Here is a 23,987-nt window from a genome sequence, read left to right as displayed (position 1 = left end):
AAAAAAAAGCAATTAATAAAACCTGATGTGAAATGATGAAAGGTGGTGAAGGAAAGGGTGAAAGGGAGGAGATAAAGGGAGGAAGGGAGTCAGGGAGAAGAGAGCAGGGAGAAGAGGGGACGGGTAAAGAAGAAAGAAGAAAAGGAAAGAAAAAAACAACACAAGATTAAAAATTTTGGTAAAGTACAGGAAGGTGAGAGAAAGAGAAAGAGAGATAGATACATAGATAGATGGATAGAGAGAGAGAGAGAGAGAGAGAGAGAGAGGTGGGGGGGGGAGTAACAGAGAGAGAAAGAGAGAGAGGTGAGTGAGAGGAAAAACAGAGTACACGAGGTCTGGAGTTTTGGTTAGCGGTTTGCCGGACTCGGACGAAAAGAGCGAGCCAACCGCGGGACTCCAAATGCGAGGCTCCGACGGCGAGGTGAATTAACTTTATATTTCTTTGCGTGTGCTTGGGCCGGGGCGCCATTATGCTTAGGGGGGGAGGGAGGGGGGAAGGGGAATAGGGTGAAGAGGATGAAGGAGGGAAGGGATGAGAATGTAAGGGATAGAAATGAGAGGAAAAGAGAATTGAAGCGATGAGGAGATAAGGGATGGGAAGGGAAGGAGAGGAAAGGGATGAGAAAGTAAGGGATAGGAAGGGGAGGAAAAGAAAAAGAAGCAAAGAGAAAATAAGGGATGGGAAGGGAAGGAGAGGAAAGGGATGAGAAAGTAAGGGATAGGAAGGGGAGGAAAAGAAAAAGAAGCAAAGAGAAGATAGGGGATGGTAGAAGATGGGAAGGAAAAGAAGGAAGTGAAGCGAAAGGAAGAAGATGGGAAGGGAAGGGAAAGAGAAAGGGAAGGAAGCGTAAAGGAGAATGATTGAAGGGATGAGAAAGTGGAGGATAGAAAGGGGAGGAAAAAAAGAAAAGAAGCGATGAGAAGATAAGGAAGGGATGGATGGTAGATGATGGGAAGAAACAAAAATGGAACTGATGGGAAAGGAAGAAAATGGGAAAGGATGGGAGGGAGAAAAGAAAGGAAATGTGACGGAGAATAATTAAAAAGAAATGAAGAGAGAGTAAATTTGGAGAAGAGAAATGGGAAAGGGAGAAACAGCAAGGAAAGAAAAGAAAAAGGAATAGAAGGAAAAGGAAGAAGGAAAAGGAAACGAGATGTAACATAATAAAAAAAGAACAAGAATGGGATCAGATAAAGATGAATGGAAGGGCAGAGGAAAAGGAGAGAGAGAAAGAAAAAAGGAAAACTAGAGAGAGAGAGAGAGAGAGAGAGAGAGAGAGAGAGAGAGAGAGAGAGAGAGAGAGAGAGAGAGAGAGAGAGAGAGAGAGAGAGAGAGAGAGAGAGAGAGAGAGAGAGAGAGAGAGAGAGAGAGAGAGAGAGAGAGAGAGAGGTAAAAACGTGCAAGAGGGGTGAGGTAAGAGGGATAGACGCCAAACAAACATACGCACACACAGACAAACAGACAGACAGACACACACAGACAGGTGACGAAAAGAGGAACAAAAGAAAACGAAGTGACTCAAAGGGCAAACTGCACAATCCTCACACACACGCACACACACACACACACACACACACACACACACACACACACACACACACACACACACACACACACACACACACACACACACACACACACACAATAAAAAAAAGTAGCGAGGTAGAAAAACAATAAAAGGGAAAAATATTGACAAACGGAGGAAAAGAATAAACACAAAAGATCAAAAAATAAAGAAATATACAAATAAAAAAAATAAAAAAAGAAATATTGATACGAATCCAACCAAGGTCAAAGAGGAAGAGGAAAGAGGAAGAGGAACAAAGACGAGAGCAAAAAGAGCAGAGACCAAACACACACACACACACACACACACACACACACACACACACACACACACACCAACAGCTAACAGGAGCATCTTCACGCTCAACAACACACACACACACACACACACACACACACACACACACAAGCACACACACACACACACACACACACACACACACACACACACACACACACACACACACACACTAAGACACACCTGAGAGACGTAAGGTGTGATTAGGAAGAAAATTACCCACCAAGAAAAAGGTCAACGAGAAAGATAGAAAAACACGAGGAGAGAAAATCAGTTAAAAAAGAAAGATAGATAAAGATTGACTAAAAGAGAAAGAGAATATATAGTCAATAGCTTGTGAAGAAGACAGACACAGACACAGACACAGAGAGATAGATAAATAGACAGATAAATAAATAGATAGATAGATACAAAAAATATATAACATGCAAGAAATGATAAAAGTTAAATCCTAATAAAAATCAGATTCGTAATATAAGAAAGGAAAAGGTTAGGAATAAAAGTTTGATTTGACAGAATTAAAAAGAAAATGGAGAAGATTGTTTTGATAGAAGGAAGACCAAGAAGAGGAGGAGGAGGAGGAGGAGGAAGGCAAGAGGCAAGAGAAGATGGAGGAGGAGGAAAGTAAGAAGCAAGAGAAGATGGAGGAGGAGGAGGAGGAGGAGGAGGATAATAATTAGAAGGAAAAGGAGGAGGAGTTGGAGGAAGGTAAGAAATACGAGGCGGGGAAGGAGGAGGAGGAGGAGGAAGAGGAAGGAGGTAAGGAGGAGGAGGAGGAGGAAGGTAAAAGATGATGGTGGTAGTGGTGGCGGTGAAGACGACGGGAAGGAGGTAGACAAGGAGGAGGAGGAGCGGAGGAGGAGGAGGAGGAGGAGGAGGAGGAGGAGGAGGAGGAGGAGGAGGAGGAGGAGCCTGGCTATTGATCGCCGTTCCCCACACTTGTATGGCTTCCCAAAAGTTCTCTTCCTCTCCCACCTCCACCAAGACACTCTCTCTCTCTCTCTCTCTCTCTCTCTCTCTCTCTCTCTCTTACTTGTTGGGTTGTCTCTCAGTTTCTTGATGTTTGCTTGTCTGTGTTTTGTGTGTGTTTGTGTGTTTGTTTACTCTCTCTCTCTCTCTCTCTCGTGGTGTCCGTATCTATCTATCTGTCTTGGCGCCTCCTCCTCCTTCTCCTCCTCCTGCTCCTCCTCTTCCTCCTCCTCCTCCTCTTTACCTGTACCTTAAGTCACCTGTTGTTTTAGAGGAAGAGTGTCACACACACACACACACACACACACACACACACACACACACACACACACACATTATAGTAGTAGCAGTAGTAGTAGTAGTAGTAGTAGTAGTAGTAGTAGTAGAAGGAGAAATAGTAGCAGTAGAAATATTAAGACACAATCTCTCTTTTTTTTCTCCTCTCCATTTCTTTCCACTCAGTTTCTTCTCCTTCTCTTCCCTTTCCTTCCCCTTCTTCCTTCCTTCCCTCCTGTCTTCCCCTCTTCTATCTACCTCCCCTCCTTCTCTGTCTCCTCCCCTCTATCTCAAAACACAGGGCAGACAACTTTGCGTATATTCGTGCGTACGTGTGTGACTGTGCGTTTGTGCGTGTGTGTGTGTGTGTCCGTGCGTGCGTCTAACCAGCAAGCAAGCAAAGAAAACCACACACATTTTTTTCCAAGGCTCATAATATTTCGCGGACTAACTTAACTAAAATTTCCCGGCGATCAAACATGCGACATTTTTATCCTGGGCCGACCCGATGCTTACGACGGTCGGGGCGGGCCGGGTCGTCGTCGGGGGCTCGTCGGCGTCTTCACGGTAATATATTTTTCTCCTCCCCGGCTTTTTTTTCTCTCGCCATTTGCGTGTATTTAAGAAGCATGCATAGATAATTAGGTCAACCGAGAGGGAGGGAGAAGAGGAGGGAGAGGTGGAGAGAGGGAGAGAAGGGATGGGAGGGACGCGTGGGGTGAGGGAGGGAAAGACGGGAAGGAAACGGAGAGGAGAGAGAAAGAAGGAGAGGAAAGAGGGAAAAGGGAAGGTACCGGAAGGGGATAGGGAGAGAGGAAAAGAGGAATGAACAGGGGATGGAGAAGGTAAGGGAGAGGTAAGGGAAGGGAGACAGATGGAAAAGGGAGGCGAAGGAAGGGAGAAGGAATAGGATGGGAGAGGTTAGGAACAGAGGGAGTGTGAGAGGAATGGGATAAGGAAGGGAAGGAAGGGGAGAGGAGAGGAAGAGGAGAAAAGAAGGAGGGAATGCAAGGAGGGAGAAGGAGGGAGAATAGAGATAGGACAGGTGGGGTTAAAGAGAGACAGGGAGAGAAGGGATGGGAAGGGAGAGAGGGATGGAGGGAAGGAGAGGGAGGGAAAGTGTGGAGGTAAAAGATAAATAAATCTTTAAAAATACCAGAAACGAAAGAGGATATAAGGAGAGAGAGAGAGAGAGAGAGAGAGAGAGAGAGAGAGAGAGAGAGAGAGAGAGAGAGAGAGAGAGAGAGAGAGAGAGAGAGAGAGAGAGAGAGAGAGAGAGAGAGAGAGAGAGAGAGAGAGAGAGAGAAAGGAGGAAAGTTGTGGGCTTTATAGAAGAATGTGAAGGAAGAGAAAAAAATGGACAGGTAGGAAGACAAGGAGGAGGAGGAGGAGGAGGAGGAGGAGGAGGAGGAGGAGGAGGAGGAGGTAAAGAAGAAAAAAAGTAACAAGAGGAAAACTAAAAGGAGCAAAAGGAGAGGAGGAGGAACGAAGGGACATGAGGAGGAGGAGGAAGAGGAGGAGGAGGAGGAGGAGGAGGAGGAGGAGGAGGAGGAGGTGGCGTCGATTTAGTGGAAAAGGAAGCAATTTTGACTTTACGCACGCAGAGAGAGAGAGAGAGAGAGAGAGAGAGAGAGAGAGAGAGAGAGAGAGAGAGAGAGAGAGAGAGAGAGCAAAAAAAAACACAAACACGTACATATGAAAACCATGACACCAAATAAAAACAAAACCACAAAAAATAACAACAATAACAAAAATAACAACAACAATATTAATCAAGGCTCTGTTTACTCCGCGTGACGTCACCGGAACTCGCTAACTGAATCAGGGCGACTCAAAGGAGGAGAAACTTGCCTAAAAAAAAGAGAGAGAAAGATGAGAAAAAGTCGCTCACAACATTATGCAAATATATTTCTGCTACAAAGCGGAAATTTACCAGCGTTTTAAAAGATCTTTCCGGGAGAGAGAGAGAGAGAGAGAGAGAGAGAGAGAGAGAGAGAGAGGGGAGGAGGGAGAGGGTGAAAGAGAGCGGAGTTTACTAGGCTTAAAATTGCTCTCTCTCTCTCTCTCTCTCTCTCTCTCAGTGTGTGTGTGTGTGTGTGTGTGTGTGTTAAATGTCCTTCTCCTTAATATTAATATCGCAAATAATATCACTATTAAAAGCAAAAAATAAAGATGTAATATATATTTTCCATTCTCTTCACTTTTTTCCCTTTTTTTCTTTTCATTAACTTTATTTTTCATTGATTCATTTATTTCATTTTCAATAATATCAAAAAGTTTCGCTAAATATGAATGACTTGATTTTTTTTTTACTCTAGTGATATTTATCTACTCTATTGCTCCTCCTCCTCCTCCTCCTCCTCCTCCTTTTCTCCCTCATCCTCCTCCTCTTCCTGCTCCTCCTCCTTATTCTCTTCTAATTAGTATTTTCAGAATCTTCCCTTGTCACATCGAAACACCTCCTCCTCCTCCTCCTCCTCCTCCTCCTCCTCCTCCTCCTCCTCCTCCATGACTGCAAGAAACTCTACTCAAAGAAACTAATTAACTTTCAGTATTTAGATTATTTATTGCAACGGTTGTCTATTAATTTACCTAGTCCTCTCTCTCTCTCCGGCAAGGCTTATTCCGATATCATTTCTCTATATAACTTATCCACTGGGAACCATAAGACTTGCGTATGTGTGTAAATTTCTCTCTCTCTCTCTCTCTCTCTCCTCCTCCTTCTACGTCAGGAAATTCAATCTTGAGCCAGGCCACGTCTGGAAGAGGAGAAGGAGAAGGAGGAGGAGGAAGAAGAGGAAGAAGAGGAATAGGAGAAGGAGGAAACTAGGTAGGAATATGAGGAAGGGGAGGAGAAGCAGGAAAAAGAAAAAAAGAGAAAAGGAAGATAACGAAGATGATAAAGATACAACAGAAAAAGATGAAAGAGAAGGAAAAAGATAGAAGCGAAATCAAACATAAAACAAAAAAGTAAAATAGATTCAGATTCAACAAAGACATAGACAAGAATTGATTTACCTATAGAGTCGTGGGTGAGTGGAACAGGCCTGGCGGGCATATTGTGGGTGCCAATACCATAGATACAGTCAAGGAGAGGTTGGATAAATTCATGGATAGGGAGGATAGGTGGGGTTAGGCCTATAGGAGCTGCCTTGTACTGACCAACCGGCCTCTTGTAGACTCCTTACATTCTTATGTTCTTGTGTTCTGATGAATGAAAAGGAAGGGATTGAAATAGACGAGATTGAAAAAAGGGAGAAAAGACGAGAAAAGGAGAAGGAGGGAAAAGAAAAAGGAGAATATAGATAAGAAAAAAAGAAAGAAAAAGAAGAAATGTAAACTTGAAATAAAAATGGAAAGAGTACGCATTAAAGGAGTAGGAGGAAGAGGAGGAAGAAAAGGAGAAAGAGAAGAGGAGGAGGAAGAATAAAGAAGAAAAAGAAAAAAAGAAAAATTATATATAACAGAGAATACAAGGAGGAAGAAGAGAAGAAGGAAGAGAAAATAAATGAAGGAGGAAGAGAAAAAAAAAAGTAAAACCAAAAACGAGAAAAAGAAAAAAAGAGAAAAGACGCAGAAAGAGTACGCTTTAAAGGAGGAGGAAGAGGAGGAGGAGGAGGAAGAAGAGGAGGAAGAAGAGGAAGACAATTTCATTACCTGCAGAGGGCGGCACATCAAAGGGGAGATCACGGCCGAGAAAACTCACCTGGTGGAAATCTTTCATCACGGCGACAGGTGTGACATTCTCTCTCTCTCTCTCTCTCTCTCTCTCTCTCTCTCTCTCTCTCTCTCTCTCTCTCTCACGGTGCTATTTCGGGCGTCTCCATTATTTCTTTAAAGTCTGTCTGTCAAGGTGTGTATACGTTCTCTCTCTCTCAAAGGAAATTAAAAAAAACGAATCAGTGGAGAGATGGAGAGAAAATAAATGAAAAAAATACTCGTTGGGAGGAAAGGAAGGAAGGAAGGAAGGAAGGAAGGAAGGAAGGAAGGAAGGACAGAGAATTATCATATTTCGTGGGGTAGAAGGAAGGAAGGGAGGGAGGGAGAGAGGGAAGGAGTGGATGGAAGGAAGGAGGGAGGGAGGGAGTGGAGGAAGGGAGGGAGGGAGTGGAGGGAGAGTGGATCAAGGAGTACACATTAATGATTCAGTTGAGGAGAAATCTATCCACACACACACACACACACACACACACACACACACACACACACACACACACACAGTGACCGCAATGCTATCGAAATTCAACGGTTGAAAAGATGGTATAAAAAAGAAGAAGAAGAAGAAGAAGAAGAAGAAGAAGAAGAAGAAGAAGAAGATGATGATAATGATGATGATGATGATGAAGAAGAACAAGAACAAGAAGAACAAGAACAAGAAATGAAGATGAAGGAAGAGAAGAAGGAGCAAGAAGATGACAATGATGATGATGATGATGAAAGTGATGAAGAAATAAAGAAAAACAACAATAACGAGTCTTAACATCATCACCACCAACACCACCACTACCACCACCACCACTACCACCACCACTACCACCACCACCACCACCACCACCATCTTGCCAAGGTCTTCAAGTTGATGGAGTCTTAGGGGCGAAAGGGAGGCAGGTAGGGAGGAGGAGGAAGAGGAGGAGGAGGAGGAGGAAGAGGAGGAGGAGGAGGAGGAGGAGGAGGATTGCCATACGGGAACACACCATCTCCCGTTGACAACAAACGCATATCCATCCTCCTCCTCCTCCTCCTCCTCCTCCTCTTCCTCCTCCTCCTTATCACACTCCAAGGAAAGCGTAACAGCGGAAGAAAAAAAAAGAACTGCTGTTAATCTGCTGTTCGAAAGAAAACCAGAGGAGGAGGAGGAGGAGGAGGAGGAGGAGGAGGAGGAGGAAGAAGAAAAAGAGCAATTATATAAAAAAGCGAGTAAAAAATAAGAAAACAATTTATTTTGAGAACGCGTGGCTGGACGAGGCGATGGGAAAGGAAGGGAGGAGGAGGAGGAGGAGGAGGAGGAGGAGGAGGAGGAGGAAGAAGAATGAGAAGGAACAAAACAGCAGAAAGATGAACACAGGCAGACAGCGGACGAAGAAGAATATGGAAGAAGGAAGAGGAAGAAGAAGAGAGATGAGAATAACGCGAAGAAGGAAGAGGAGGAGGAAGAGGAGGAGGAGGAGAAGTACACCAAAATGAGAAGAAGCACAGAAATAAAAGGAGAAGAGAGAAGTAAGAGCAAGAAGAAGAAGAGGAGGAGGAGGAGGAGGAGTACATGAGAAGGAGGAGGAGGATTGAGCGGCACTGGCAGGAGGAGGAGGAGGAGACGGGGGGCAGCAGCGGGCGGTTCAATATTCCTCAAAGGTAACGTTGGTTTACCTGTAATTTACACTTCTTACCATTAGCTAAGAAACAAATTTACCGACTGTGCTTTTTCCCAGCCTGCGACTCCCCCTCCCTCCCCCCCCACCACCCCGACCTCCTCCACCACCACTAAGAAAAGGAGGACGAGGAGGAGGAGGAGACTGAGGATGAGAAAAGAGGAGGAAGAGGAGAATGAGGATCAGAAAATACCTCTTCTCATATTTTTCTTCCTCCTCCTCCTCCTCCTCCTCCTCCTCCTCTTCGTGTCAGAATCAGTTACAGACACAGATAGACAGAGAGCCACAGGAGAGAGAGAGAGAGAGAGAGAGAGAGAGAGAGAGAGAGAGAGAGAGAGAGAGAGAGAGAGAGAGAGAGAGAGAGAGAGAGAGAGAGAGAGAGAGAGAGAAAGAAAGAGAGAGAGAAAGAGAAAGAAAGAACACACAGAGAAAGACAAAGACGAAGAACATAAGAAAAAGAAAAATGAAGAAAGAAAAAGAAACAGATAAAGAAACAAGAAAAAAATAAAGAAAAACAGAAGCTAGACAGATAGAAAGAAAGAGAGAAGACCACAACGAAACCGAGAAAGAGAAAGAGAAAGACCAAGAGAGAAAGAGACCAAGACAGAGAGAGATAAAGAGAGAGAGAGAGAGAGAGAGAGAGAGAGAGAGAGAGAGAGAGAGAGAGAGAGAGAGAGAGAGAGAGAGAGAGAGAGAGAGAGAGAGAGAGAGAGAGAGAGAGAGAGAGAGAGAGAGAGAGAGAGAGAGAGAGAGCGGGACAACCTCCTTTCCCCACAACTCACAACGTTAAGCAACAATTGGTAACCTAAAACGTGGCGGTCGATTCAGGAGAGTGTTCCTCGAATGCTATTGGTCCACGTCCATTACTTGCCTCCCCGAGCAGCCAATCAGCGCCTCCCTCGCCGCGGGGAACATCACAATCACACACACACACACACACACACAGGGGCAGGGGGCCGGGTGCAGGGAGGGAAGAGGTGGAGAGAGAGTGAGGGAGAGGGAAGGGAGAGAAGGGCCAGGTAAGGTTTGAAGGGAGGAGATAGGGAGAGAGAGGAAGAGGAGGAGGAGGAGGAGGGCCAGGACAGAGGAGGAGGTAAAGAGGTATGGAGGAAAAGAGGGAGGAAAGTGTGGATTGCTTAAAGAGATATGGAGGAAAGAGGTGGAGAGGGGAGGACCACGGGAAGGAGGAGGAGGAGGAAGAAGAGGGTTAAGGAGGTATGGAGGAAAAAAAAAAGGTACAAGAGGAAAAGGGAGGGAAAAAGTAAAGAGTTATAGAAGGTTTACGAATGGAGGAAAATAAGAAAGGAAGGAATGAAGAATGCATGAAGGAGAAGAAAAGAGGAGAAAGAAAGGAAGAAAGGAGAGAGAGAAGCGAAGATGAGAAGAGATTAAAGAAAGAAGAAAGAAAGGAGAAGGTTGACATGTAGGAGGGGAAATAAAATAAGAAATAGGAGAGACAGACAGACAGGAGGGAATGAAATGAAAACGTATATCAAGTCAACGTGAAAGTAAAATTGTAAGTAGAGAGAATAAGGTAGAGGAAGAAAGGAAGAAAAGGAAGAAGAGGAAGGGAGGAGGAGGAGGAATAACAGTAAAGGAGGTAAGAGAGAGAGAGAGAGAGAGAGAGAGAGAGAGAGAGAGAGAGAGAGAGAGAGAGAGAGAGAGAGAGAGAGAGAGAGAAGGAGGAGAAAGAGAGACAGAAAGGTTGCGGCCGAGGAAGCGAGAGAGGGAGGGAGGAAGGGGGAGAGAAAGAGAGAAAAAAGGGGAGAGAGAGGAGGAAGAGAGAGAGGAGAGTGAAAAAGAAAATACCAAAAAAAAAACATCAAAAACTTTCGGATTAAGCAAAATGTCAAGATTGAAAAGAGTTACTTGTCAGAAGTTTCTCTTGATTTCAGCGGCGGATACATTTTACCGCGATTTTTACCCGACGTGGAGGAGGACGAGGAGGAGGAGGAGGAGGAGGAGTCTAATACAGTTACCGAAGGAGAAGTACCCTGGGGATGAGAAGTGAGGAGAAGAGGAGGAGGAGGAGGAGGAGGAGGAGGAGGAGGAGCACGACGTCACCTCTGAAGCCTCCTAGTCCTCTAACACTACTACCTCCTCCTCCTCCTCCTCCTCCTCCTCCTCCTCCTCCTCCTCCCTTCATCTCCTTCCATTAATTTGCCTGAACTTGGCTGAGAAAAACAAGACACGAAGAAAAATTGGAAAAGTAAACAAAATGCTAAGAAATGAAGAGTCTGATTTTCCCCTCTCTCTCCCCGATCCAACTTCCTTTCCTCTTTCAAAACAAGTTAAACCATTTTCTTTCACCCCTCTCTCTCTCTCTCTCTCTCTCTCTCTCTCTCTCTCTCTCTCTCTCTCTGCCGGATCCTGAGTGTTCTGACGATAAAAAACAACACAAAAAAACAATGATACGGTTATGCCTCGCCTTAGCCAATCAGCGGCCACCAATTATACAGGAGGAGGAGGAGGAGGAGGAGGAGGAGGAGGAGGAGGAGGTAAAGGAGAAGGGGTTAGTCTGAGGTTAAGTGCGTTAGTGTAGAGAACGGGTGGATGGAACGAGGAAGAAGAGGAGGAGGAGGAGGAGGAGGAGGAAGAGGAGGAGGAGGAGGAGGAAGAGGAGGAGGAGGAGGAGGGGTTAACTAAGAGGTAAGGGAAGATTAGAGAGAGAGATTTTGGAGGATAAAGAGGAAGAGGAGAGCTAGAGGAAGGAAGGAAGAGGGAGGAAAGAAGGAAGGAAGGAAGGAAGGAAGGAAGGAAGGTTGTGATATGCTCCTATTATAGTGATTCATAATAAAGAAGAAGAAGAAGAAGAAGAAGAAGAAGAAAAAGAAGAAGAAGAAATAAAGAGGAAGAAGAAGAAGAAGAAGAAGAAGAAGAAGAAGATGATGAAATAATAAAGAAGAACAAAAACAAATAAATAATAACAAGTTTGAGAAAAAATAATCACGAAAAGAATAAGAAAAGAAAAGGAACAAAATTAAAAGAACGAGAAGGGAACAAGGAAGAGGAGGCGGAGGAGGAAGAGGAGGAGGAAGAGGAGGAGGAGGAGGAGGAGGAGGAATCGAGTTTGTTGACACGGCGCTGGACGGTCAGGGCGGGACGGAAGGGAACCGGCACCTCAGCTCTTCAGGAATGTTAAACTGGACCCCCGAAATTGGCCAACGCACGCACACACACACACACACACACACACACACACACACACACACACACTCTATATCTTGAATTTTACCTACCAAAAATATATATACCAAAGCAAATATATAGGAATGAAACAATGATAGTAAGAATAAAAACACAGATCATTCACACACACACACACACACACACACACACACACACACACACACACACACACACACACACACCTGTCCTTACCTCACCTTACCTTACACTTCTCAGGTATATTCATCATGGGTCGCTTACCTGTGTGAAAGAGAAGAGAGAAAAAAAAACCGTTAACTTTGAGCAAAAAAGAAAAAAAGAAAAAAAAGAAAGAAAAACACCATAAAACAACTTGACAAGGAAAAGAGAAAATTAATATAGAACAGAAAACACTTGTAGCAGTAGTAGTAGTAGTAGTAGTAGTAGTAACAGCAGTAGTTGTAGCAGTGGGTGGAATACGAAATACTTACAATCATTAAACTTAAACACTTATAATTATGTCCACACAGGAATAAATTGGTCACTTTTGACATTTATAAAGAGTAATTACTTTCTACTATAGTGCAAAATAAGAGTAATAATAATAACGATAATAATAATAATCGTAATAACGATAATAATAATAACAGGAAGAAGAAGAGCAGAGGAATAAAAAATGGATGAAGGGCAACGAAGAATAGTGTGTGTGTGTGTGTGTGTGTGTGTGTGTGTGTGTGTGTGTGTGTGTGTGTGTGTGTGTGTACTTGGGGCGTGGATGAAAACAATACCAGCGAGAAACCAAACATATGATCTCTTTACCAAGTTGATTGATAAGGAAGGGAGGGAGGGCGAGAGAGGGAGGGAGAGGTGGGTGGAAGGAAGGAAGGGAGGGAGAGGGAGGGAGAGGTGGGTGGAAGGAAGGAAGGGAGGGAGAGGATAAGGAGGGAGAGAAAGTGAGATGGTGGAGGGAAGAAAGAAAGGAGTTGAGAGAGGAGGAAAGGCAGAGAGGGCGTAAAGGAGGAAGGCAAGGAAAGGAGAGAGGAAGGAAGGAAAAATGTAAGTTAGAAAAAAGAAAGAAAGGATGAAGGAAAAGATGGAAGGAACGAAGGGAGGGAGGAATGGAAGGCGTGATAGGATAATGAAAAGCAAATAAGCAAAAAAAAACTAGTGAATATATTAAGAAAATCATATAAAAGAGAAAATCCATCAAATAAATTAAGAAAGGGAGATAAGAAAATATAATGACATGAATAGATAATAAGCATTTGATTTCTCTTAGCGGGCTTTTTTTTTTCATTATTGTTTTCTTTTTTTTTTTTTACGCCCTTGCACTGTCTCCTCTGCTGTAAAAAAAAAAAGAAAACAGAGGCGCGGTAAAAAAAAAAAAGGAACCGCACAGCAAACAAAACAAAAAATAGGAAACAAAGAAAACCAAAAGAACTTAAAGACAAACGAACGAACTAAAGAAAAGAAAGAATAGAAAGAAAAATATAATAAAAAATGTAACAGACAAAGTTTTAAACAATCTTCACGGATGAGCGAGTGTGGTGGTGGTGGTGGCGATGGTGGTGGTGGTGGTGGTGATGGTGATTGTACACAGGAGATATTATACTCTCTCTCTCTCTCTCTCTCTCTCTCTCTCTCTCTCTCTCTCTCTCTCTCTCTCTCTCTCTTCCCCTTCCTCTTCCCCTTCCTCTTCCCCTTCCCCTTCCCCTTCCCCTTCCCCTTCCCCTCTGCCTCTCCCTCTGCCTCTCCCTCTGCCTCTCCCTCTGCTCTGCCTCTCCCTCTGCCTCTCCCTCTCCCTCTCCCTCTGCCTCTCCTCTCTCTCTCCCTCCTCCCTTCCTTCCCTTCCCTCTCCTTCTCCTTCTCCCTCTCCCCCCCCTGCTCATCCAACATGCATCACACGTGCCACAATCAGGTCTGGTCCGCCGCGCCATGAGTTCATTTGATCAAGATGAAATATTCACTCTCGCTCATTCATGCGCCGCCGCCGCCGCCGCCAGGGCTCAGAGTACTACTACGGCGCCTGCTGCTGCTGTTGCTAATACTACTGCTGGTGTTGGTGGTGGTGCTACTGATGTTACTAGTGTTGGTACTACTGCTGATATTACTACTACTACTACTACTACTACTACTACTACTACTACTACTACTACTACTACTAATAATAATAATAATAATAATAATAATAATAATAATAATAATAATAATAATAACAATAACAATAATAATAGTAAAACTCTCTCGCACTCACACGGTCATAAAACACTATTGTGGGTTGATAACTTTGCTAGTGTGTGTGTGTGTGTGTGTGTGTGTGTGTGTGTGTGTGTGTGTGTGTGTACGTTTCTTTGTTGGTATTGATGTCACATTTGTGGTCACATTGTCTATTCATCTTGTTTTCATAACCTCTCTCTCTCTCTCTCTCTCTCTCTCTCTCTCTCTCTCTCTCTCTCTCTCTCTCTCTCTCTCTCTCTCTCTCTCTCTCTCTCTCTCTCTATATTTATTTAAACATAAATACAAATATAATGTGTACAGACCCAAAGGTGCTCTGTCGTGTGCTGCCTATTCAAAGGGCAGTATGAAATCTATAAAAAAAATACATAAACCATAAAAATATAAAAAAAACATACAATACAGTATACATGTATGTACACACTGCACTCATGTGTCATGCTCCACCACGAGTGTCAGTGGAGTGAGGAGTGAGCCCCTCCAGTGGTGGGCCGACAGTTTTATTTTCTGTGTGTTCATCTCCCGTATGTTTGGGACACTGGCCGTGAACATGTTCCACATCCGGCAGACTTCCCGCAAAGGTGCGTTGGTGCTGGCTGGTACGGGAACGTGGCATTTCCACTGCGTCACCACGGGATAGCACCGTTCTCGTGTCCCGCGTGGTGACTCTCGGAGGCTGGCGTGGGCCCGCCAGGTGCGGCACTCCTTGCACTTGTGCCTTATGAAACAAAACAAGATCAGCTACGCCCCTGCGGTGTTCCGGGGAGTCGACGGAGCTGAGAGTCTCCGGCCTGGTTGGGGGGTCTGCAGCATCCACCACTCTTAGTGCCCGTCTCTGGATGCCGTCAAGTCTCCCGCTGTGCGAGGCAGCACACAACATCCAAGAGAGGGCAGCATACTCTAAGTAAGGCCGTATCTGGGCCTTGTAGAGCAACAGCCTCCCTTTTCTGCCGAGAAAGCTGGCCATCCTTCGCAGGCAGGAGACTCTGTGGGAGGTCTTTTGGGCAATGTGTTTGATGTGGCTGTCAAACCGTAGCCCTCGATCCACTTCCACTCCCAGAATCTTGACGGATTCCTGTAGTGGGAGGGGGACGCCACCAAAGCTTAGCTTCCCCTCCACTGCTGACCCGGCAGTGGGGGATCGAGAGACCACCATTGTCTGGGTCTGCTCTGGGGCAAAGGTCCCCTGCCAGCGGGCACCCCACTCCTGTAGCACCCTCAGCTGCTGATTGATCTCGTCAGCAGCTCGCCCACTGTCTTGTCGTGGGTAGGTGCAGGAGAGTGTAATCATCAGCGTAAGCTGAGACTGCTGGCAGTTGCCGGAGAAGGTCGTCCACATATACGTTCCACAGAACTGGCCCCAGCACTGAGCCCTGTGGCACTGATGCCTCCACTGGCAAGGAATCGGACGCCTGCCCGTTGACGACAACCTTGAGGGTCCTTCCTTGAAGGTAGTCTCCCAGAAGCTGAAGGAGGTCACCTTGAATGCCCTTAGCACGGAGTTTCTCAAGGAGGCCTGCGTGCCACACCCTGTCAAAGGCACCCGCTATGTCCAGGGCTACCACGACAGTGTCCAGGCCGTCGTCAAGGTCGTCCTGCTAGCTCTTGGTGAGGAGCATCAGCAGATCGGAGGTGGACCGGCCAGGTCTGAACCCATACTGCTGGTCCGAAAGGAGGTAGTTGTCCTTGAGGTGGCGACAGACTACGTCTGCCACGACCCTCTCGAACAGTTTTCTCACCACAGACAGCAAGGAGATGGGCAGGTAGTTTTTGGGGTCAGACCTGAAGTTCCTCTTGTGTACGGAAACCACCCGAGCCACTTTCCACGCCGATGGCCAGGTGTTTACCCGGAGGCAGGCAAAGAATACTGTGGTGAGAGGGGCAGCCAGCTCGTGGGCACACTGTTTAAGCAGGTGCGGGCTGAGGTCATCGGGGCCCGTCGCCTTCTGGGTATCCAGTCCTCACTCACTCACTCACTCACTGGACTCAGAGAGAGAGAGAGAGAGAGAGAGAGAGAGAGAGAGAGAGAGAGAGAGAGAGAGAGAGAGAGAGAGAGTTATGAGAGCAAGATAAATACATAATGCGACTCCTATACACACACACACACACACACACACACACACACACACACACACACACACACATACATTCAGGCAACTCCATTAACCCACGATAGAGTTATGTGAGTGTGCGTGTGAGAGAGAGAGAGAGAGAGAGAGAGAGAGAGAGAGAGAGAGAGAGAGAGAGCAAACTATGCAACCCCTTTTTTTTCTTACATACCGAGTTCTGTACCGAGTTATGACCAGGACACTGAGGAGTAATAATATTGACCCCAGGAAGAGGAGGAGGAGGAGGAGGAGGAGGAGGAGGAGGAGGAGGAGGAGGAGGGGCGTATAAGTGCGTAATCCCTAACACATTCTCTCCATTATCGTTTTCTATTGACTTTCGGGCGGGATTTGTTAAAGACTTGACTTGGAGGGAGGGAGGAAGGGAGGGAAAGGATTGAGGAAAGGAGTGGAGGGAGGGAGGGAGGGAGGGGAAGAGGGGTGAAGGGATGGTGGGAGGGAGGAAGGTAGGAAAGGAAGGAAGGAGGAAGAGGAGAAAGGGAACGAGGAGGAAGGGAAGGAAAATTTGTGGAAGGGAAGAAAAGAGTAAAGGGAGAGGGAATGACGAAGGGAGGAAGAGAAGGGGCAATAGAGAATAGGGAGAAAAGGAGGAAGGGAAGGAGGAATGGAGGGAAAGAATGAAAAATAGAGGGAGTGAAAGTGGAAAGGGGGAATGGAGGAATGGAAGGAAGGAGGGAAGAAGGGAGATAAGGGAAAAGGGAGGTGATTGAAAGGAAGGGAAGGGAAGAAAAAAAGATGAATGAAAATGAAGGGAAAGAAAGGGAGGAAAGGAAAGGAAGCAACGGAAATGTAAGAGAGGGAAAGAAAATGAAATAGCGGAATGAAAGGGGAAAGGAAAATGGAAGGGAAAAGAATGAAAAGGAAGCTAAGGAAAAGGCGAAAAGGGAAGGAAGAAGAGAAGAGGTGAGAGAAAAGAGAAAATGGGAAAGGAGAAAGAAGAAGGGAATGGAGAGGGGAAGGGAAAGAGAGGAAGAGAAAGACGTAGAAGGAGAGAGTGGACGGATTAAAGAAAGGGGGACAGGGGGAAGGGAGAAATAAGGAAGAGGGAAGGAAGAGGGAAACAGAAGGGGAATGGAGAGAGGAAAGGGAGAGGAAGGGAGGAACAAAAGGAGAGGAGAAGAAGGATGGAGAGGAACAGGAGGAGACAGAGAGGGAGGGAGAGAAGGAGTGAGTTAGCCAGTCCGCGCGACCCATCAATCATGACCCACCAACACTCACGGGTCAAATTACACCCACTTACTCAACCCGCCCTCAGCGCAACCATGCAAATTTGATGACGCAGACCCTCGCCGACAGTGCCACAGACCCGCCCCGCCCACCCCTTCGCCCCGGACCACCCCTTTACCCCGACCTTTCCTCCCCTCAAGACCTTCCCCACACTACACTGACCTTCCCTCCCCTTGGACCTTTCCCCATCCAGTCCACCCGTCACCTCCTTCTGTTCGTCCTCCCAACCTCTTCTGGCCTAACACACGACACAATCACTTCTCCTGTCCCGATGTTACCCAGTGCCCAGGACAGACTCAACCTCCCTTACCCTTCCCTCCTTACCCTTTCTCCCTGTTTTTTCAATATTCTCCCTTAGCACCCTCTACCCTGCCAAAGCTACCCCTGTCGCCTGTCGCCCTTCCCAAGCTTACGAAGATGCGGAAAGGGAAGGTAGAGGAAGAGGAGTCTGAGGAAGAGGAGGAAAAGGAAAGGATGAGTTGGGGTGAGAAAGGAGAGGAGGATAAAGAGAGAAAGGAAATAGAAGGAAAGGAATGGAAGAATTGAGGGAAAAGTTGAAGAAGGATATACGGAAGTGGACATTTTCCTTCTACTTCTACTACTGTTTCCTTCTTCTACCTCTTCATCTTCACTTTTTTTCAAGACTTTGCGTTCTGTTTTTTTTCACGACCTAGTGCTGTTCTCTTGTCTTTTCCTCTGTGTTTCTTATATTTAGCGTGTTTTTCCTTATAATTTCCGTTTTCTGTTGTATATATCGTTTTTTTTCCATAGTTTCTTCTATCGCTTCTCTTCCTTCCTCTAATCCGTACTATTTTTTACGTTTTATCTCCCCCTTCCTTCCTTTATCACCTTCCTCCTCCTTCTCCTCCATTCATCTGCTCTTCGTTCGGTCTACTAATTACCCGTTCTCCCCTTCCTCATTCCTCCTATCTCCTCAAATCGTCATATTCTTCGTAAATTATCCGCCTTTTCTCTCCTTTAATCACCTCCCTCCTTCTGTACTCCTTTGCTTTCTTTACTCTTTAATCTTTCCTTTACTACATATCTTTATTTTTTACCCTTCATCCCCTACTTCCCTCCTTTATCCCCTCCCCTCCCCATTCCTCCTCCCTTCTATACTCTCCCGCCGTTCAGTACATTATTAATTCGTCGCGTCATTAGGAACCGGCCCCGCATAGCTGCCCGCCCCTGTTTGCGTTTCGGCCATTGCCTCTGAGTTATGACCAGGTGTACAAGAGTTAATTAAAACGACAGGTGCGTATGTGTACAGGTGGGGCCTTACCTCACCTCGCGTCACCTTGCCTTACTTATTGTGTGTTTTTTATTATTTTTTTTTGTTGGGTGAGTGTGTTGGTGTGTGCGTGTGTGTGACTGTGTGTGTTGGGGGGAGGAGAGGGGGAGGGTGTGTGGTGGGGGGGAGGGGGGGGGTCGCCAGTAGAAACTTATTCAGAACTCATGAAATAAACTACAAACAAACAACCAAGCACACACACACACACACACACACACACACACACACACACACACACACACACACACACACACACACAACACACACACAACCAAACTTCCCACATAACATTACCTCTGATTCTCTCTCCCTCCCTCCCTCCCTCCCCCCCTAATAACCCTCCACACACTCGTAAGGGCAGTGACAAACGCGCATACCTTGACAAACGTTGAATTATCCCCAGAAAGACCCGAAGTTTTGGTTCTTGTTGGTGAAAAGTTCTTGGGGCGAGGGTTGTGAAGTCCCCCCCTACCTCTCCCTCCCTCCCTCTCTCTCTCTCTCTCTCTCTCTCTCTCTCTCTCTCTCTCTCTCTCACCTCACGTTCCTTCCCTTCCTTACCTCTAACCTCCCCTTCCCTTTCCTCACCTCCGTCGTCTCTCCCTCCTCTCTCTTGCACCTTCTTCCTCCCTTCATCTACGCTTCCTCTCCTTTCCCCTCCCATTCTTTATTCTCCCTCCCTGCCCCTCCCTCCGTGTCTCTCTCCTCCTTTCTACTCGTTTTTCATTCTCTTCTTTTGTTCTTCTTCCTTCACCTAATTCCATTTTTCTACGTCCCTGTCCCTCCTCTTTTTCCTTTCCCTTCTCTACCATACTCCTCTGCTTCTCTTACACTCTCCCCTCTTAGTTTACCCCTTTTCCTCCTCCATTTGTACCTCCCTTACTCCTCCTCTCCCCCTCCACCCCCCGTATCCCTTATGTCGAGGCTACAGCCGTCGCGACAATCAGGGAATATCACATCGACCGCTGGAGCCTTGTAAGAGAGACTTGTTTACGAGGAAACTTTCGCTGGTCGGGGCCACGCGAACCCCGGCGGACACGACAAGGGCTGGGCCGCGCCGCTGACGGACTGAAGGACCGGCTAAGTGGCTCTACTATACCCGCCTCCTGGGACCCCTTACTGCTGACGCTGATTCTACTGCTACAACTACTACTACTACTACTACAACTTTTCATATTTTCTCTTCTTCTTCAGTATGTAGTTAAATGGGTTGATATATTTCCGATTATAATTATTTTTCCTTTCTCCTCAATGTTTCTCTCTTTCTTCCTTCCTTCCTTTCCCCTACTCCTTTCTACCCCCCTTTCTCTCCCTTGCTTTCTCCTATTCCTTTCTTCTTATTCTCCTTTCTCCCTTTCTTTCTCCTATTACAATCTCTTCCCTATCTTTAAGTTAATCTATTCTGTATAAGTAATTTTAAATGTTTTTTTTTTTTTGTATGGGGGAGATCCCTTCCTTCTTTACTTTACCGTTTATATATGTATTATATCTATAGACTTGCCTCCTCCTCCTTCTCCTCCTCTTCCTCCTCCTCCTCCACATCCTCCTCATTCTCTTTCTTCCTCTTCCTTCTCCTCAACCGCCTGTTCTTACATATCTGTTTCCCTGCACGCCTATCTTCCACTTGTAGGCCCTCCTCCTCCTCCTCCTCCTCCTCCTCCTCCTCCTCTGCTCCACGTGGCGGCGGCGGCGTGTCGGTTGTCGGGTCTTTTAATTACTGTTGTCGGCTATGCATTGTTGATGACGCATTCCGACGTGCATCTCTCTCTCTCTCTCTCTCTCTCTCTCTTACACACATTAATAACAGTCCTGAAGTATTACGTTCTTTTCCCACTTCTTTTTTTTTCTTTTTTTTTCTTTTACTTCTTCCTTTCCTCCTCCTTCTTTTCCCTTTCCCATTTCCGTTCCATTTTCTTTTTCTTTTCCTTCTTTTCTTTTTCGTTTTCTTCTTCTTCTTCTTCTTCTTCTTCTTCTTCTTCTTCTTCTTCTTCTTCTTCTTCTTCTTCTTCTTCTTCTTCTTCTTCTTCTTCTTCTTCTTCTTCTTCTTCTTCTTCTTCTTCTCCATCCTCTTCTTCGCCATTGCAAGATCCGCCATTGAGGAGGAAGATGGTATGACGTGACACTGTGAATGGCGGCGGCTGTGGTGGTGGTGGAGGTGGTGGAGGTGGTGGTGGTGGAGGTGGTGGTGGCAACAGTGGTGGTGGAGGTGGTGGTGGTGGTGGCAATGGTGGTGATGGTGGTGGTGGATCGTTATAGCCACAAAGGGTCCTTCATCACCCTTCCTGCTGCCTGCTGTTGCCTGCTCGCGATGATCATTACCCCCTCACACAATGCCTCACACACACACACACACACACACACACACACGCGGGCATATTTTGGCACCTGACTTCTCCTTCATTTCCTGTTCTTCCTCTATTCCTCTACTTTACCTCCTCCTCCTCCTCTTCCTCTTCCTCCTCCTCCTCCTCCTCCTACTACTACTACTACTACTCGTCTATAGTTGTGTTTATCAATATTATTTCTGCTTTTCCAATATTTTTCAGTCCCTCCTACTTCTTGCCCTTGCCTTCTCCTGTCTTCCGATCACACACACACACACACACACACACACACACGCCTCCCCGCTGGCCATATACCCGTCGCGGGAGTCATAATAACAGTGACAGACTCAGTCAATCACAAACAGGCGGGCGTTCCCCAGGGAGGCGGACCGGGCATGCGCTCTCTCCATCTCTCCCTCTCCCTCTCCCTCTCCCTCTCCTTCCCCGAGATGACGAGAGGTCGATAACAAACTCGCTACGGATTCCACGCACCTCGTTAACCTATCGATTATGCATCACACTGTTAAATATTTTAAGACCCTCGGCTAAACTTATTCGACAAGGCTGTGTGCTGGTGGTGATGGTGGTGGTGGTGGCGGTGAGGTAATGGAGGTGGTGGTGGTGTTAATGACGGTGATGGTAGGTGAAGTTTGTGGTGCATGGTGGTGGTGATCAACGTATTTGACCATGGTTGTAGTAGTGGTGGTGGTGGTGGTGTTGTTGTTGGTGGTGATTAAAGTATTCGACCAGGGTACGATGGTGGTGGTGGTGGTGGTGGTGGTCAACGTTATATAGAATGCAATCCTCTATTCCCTTCCTTAATCCTTTCCTTCAGCCCGTTGGTCCGTTTTCCACCGCAATGCACCTACGAATGTTGAGTTTTATTTGATGTCGCTCTTAAAATGAAAATAATAAAAGGTCGGACCCTCCCCCCCTTCCCCCCTTCGCCCCCCTCCCCCCCTCCCCCCGCACGAAGCTAGCCTGATACAAGACCATATAAAAAGGAATAAAAAAAGAGAAAAGAAATCGGTATCGGCGAAGAACCAGCTTGAAAGGGCAACACGAAGCCTTCTCTCGCTCCTCCCCCTTCCCTTCCCTCCCCCCTTCCCTCTTCCCCCTCTCTCTTACCCCAAGCCACATAAGAGTGAAGGGAGGAAGGGGAGGAAGAGAGTAAAGGGAGGAGGGGGTGATGGGCGTTGGCGAGGGGAGAAAGGAAAGGTGAGGAAGGGAAAGGTGAGGAAGGGAAGGGAAGGGAAGATTGGAAAATGCAAAAAGGAAGAGAAGGGAAAGGAAGGAAGGGAGAGGAAAAAGTAATAGCAGAAGGGACAACAAGGAGAGAAGAAAAATAATGGAAGGTGAGAAGCGGAGGGCGACAGGAGGCAAGGGAGAGAGAGAGAGAGGGAGGAAGGAAGGGGACAGAGAGGAGAGAGGAGGAGGGGGAGGGAGAGGAGTGAGCCAGCCACCTGTTAACTGCGGCGATAATACTAAACCTTCGTAGGCGAGGCTCTCTTGACCGTCCGGGGGCGCGGGGATAAAAGTCTCGGCGTCCGGGCCGTGTCATGACGCCGAGCCGCCTCAATTATTCAGCGGCCCGCCACGCTTGACTTGGGAGCCGCGAGAAGTAAGTCCCCGCCCGCTAGTGTGCTGACGGACCTTGGTGGCGCCTGACCCCCTCCCCCGTGCTGCTCCAAGCCACCTCGCGCTCACACTCCTCCTGCCTTGCCTGACGGAGGGCTGACGGCGTGCGGTGATGCGTAGGTGACGGAGTGCGTGCCGATGGACTCTGGCGCCGTCTGACCCCGATTCGATTCCCGTCCCATTTGCCTTGACGTACACCCTTCCTGCCTTGCCTGACGGAGGGCTGACGGTGTTCTGTGGCTGCGGTGATGCGGAGGTGACGGAGCGGTGACGGAGAGTGACGGCGTGTGACGGAGTGGTGTTGCGTGTTCGGGAGTGTGACGCAGCGATGTCGTGGGACGAGAGAGAGGAGCAGCCCCTTCCGCTGGACCATAACAGTAACACGGACGAGCCTAGGGAAGACACAGACTCCCCCTCCAGGATGCCGACCCTCCTCTATAGGGTAAGACAGCAATACACGCCTCCTTGGCCCCTCACACCTCACCCAACCTAACGCGGATGCACCCAAAGAGGAAAAATGACCCTCTTACGAATACCAACCCTTTCCTTGAGCTTACGACCGTACCTCCCCTCATCTTCCCCCTTCAAATCCCACCTCCACGGCCCCTCTCACACCTCACCCAAGCTAACGCGGATGCACCCAAAGAGGAAAGATGACCCCCTTACGAATGCCGACCCTTTCCTTTAGCTTACGACCATACCTCCCCTCATCTTCCTCCTTCAGATCCCACCTCCCCAGCCCCTCTCACACCTCACCTATAACCCAAAGAGGAAAAACAGACCCACTTAAGCATACCCCTTTAGGTTACGAAAGCGGGAGCCACCAACCTCACCCTCCCCTCACCTTCCTCCTTCAAATCCCACCTCCCTAGCCCCTCTCACACCTCACCCATAACCCAAAGAGGAAAAAGAGACGCACTTAAGCATACCAAACCATCCCTTTAGGTTACGAAGGCGGGGGAGCCACCAACCTCACCCTCCCCTCACCTTCCCTTCCACCCCTGCTCTCCCTTCTTCAAATCTCTTTACAATCCCACATTCCTTCGGCGCCTGGTTCAGTCCACGCACAAAGGAAGATTACCCGGGCACCACAAAGACGCGCAGTATGCCAGAAAGTGCCAAAAGATGTTACACTCGGCAGGAAAGTGAGGCAGAAACGTCGAAATCGATACTCGAAATGTGTTTTTTTCTCCCAATTTGTTCCGCGGTGGTGATGGTGGCGGCGGCGGCGGTGAGGCGGCGGAAGGTAAAGATGAACGACGAAGGAAGAAAGACAAAAGCGCAGCGGCTGAGAAACGACGAATTAGAGCGCGGTAAAACGCCTCCTAAGAAAGAGTGAAAACAATGAAAGAAGGACGAAGCAATTAAGGAGTAAACGCAGTAAATCTTGGGTCAGGAGTGTGAGTGTGAAGCGTCGCCATTGTTCTTGTGTCTTGGCCGAAAGGAAGGAGTAAAAAAAGAGGAGGAAAATGGAAAAAAAGGCAAAGAGAAGAGGTACAAGAAGTCCTTTCCATCTTGCTCGGGAC

General features: G+C 47.0%; 1 protein-coding gene across 4 annotated transcripts in view; it reads left to right on the top strand.

Annotated features, from left to right (window-relative positions):
* LOC126985066 (inhibitory POU protein-like) overlaps nt 1-23,987 on the top strand; it is a 194,037-nt gene that overhangs the window by 80,956 nt on the left and 89,094 nt on the right. Inside the window, exon 1 of one of the 4 annotated variants that reach the window (XM_050839412.1) lies at nt 22,172-22,903. The exons of the other annotated variants lie outside the window; for them this stretch is intronic. Coding sequence (XP_050695369.1) covers nt 22,790-22,903 — 114 coding nt within the window. The 5' untranslated portion in view covers nt 22,172-22,789. Of the gene's footprint in view, nt 1-22,171; nt 22,904-23,987 lie in introns of those variants that run through there. 4 annotated transcript variants of the gene reach the window in all.

Source organism: Eriocheir sinensis, chromosome 58, assembly GCF_024679095.1.
Source record: "Eriocheir sinensis breed Jianghai 21 chromosome 58, ASM2467909v1, whole genome shotgun sequence".
NCBI lineage: Eukaryota > Metazoa > Arthropoda > Malacostraca > Decapoda > Varunidae > Eriocheir > Eriocheir sinensis.
This window is presented reverse-complemented; position numbering and strand designations above follow the sequence as displayed.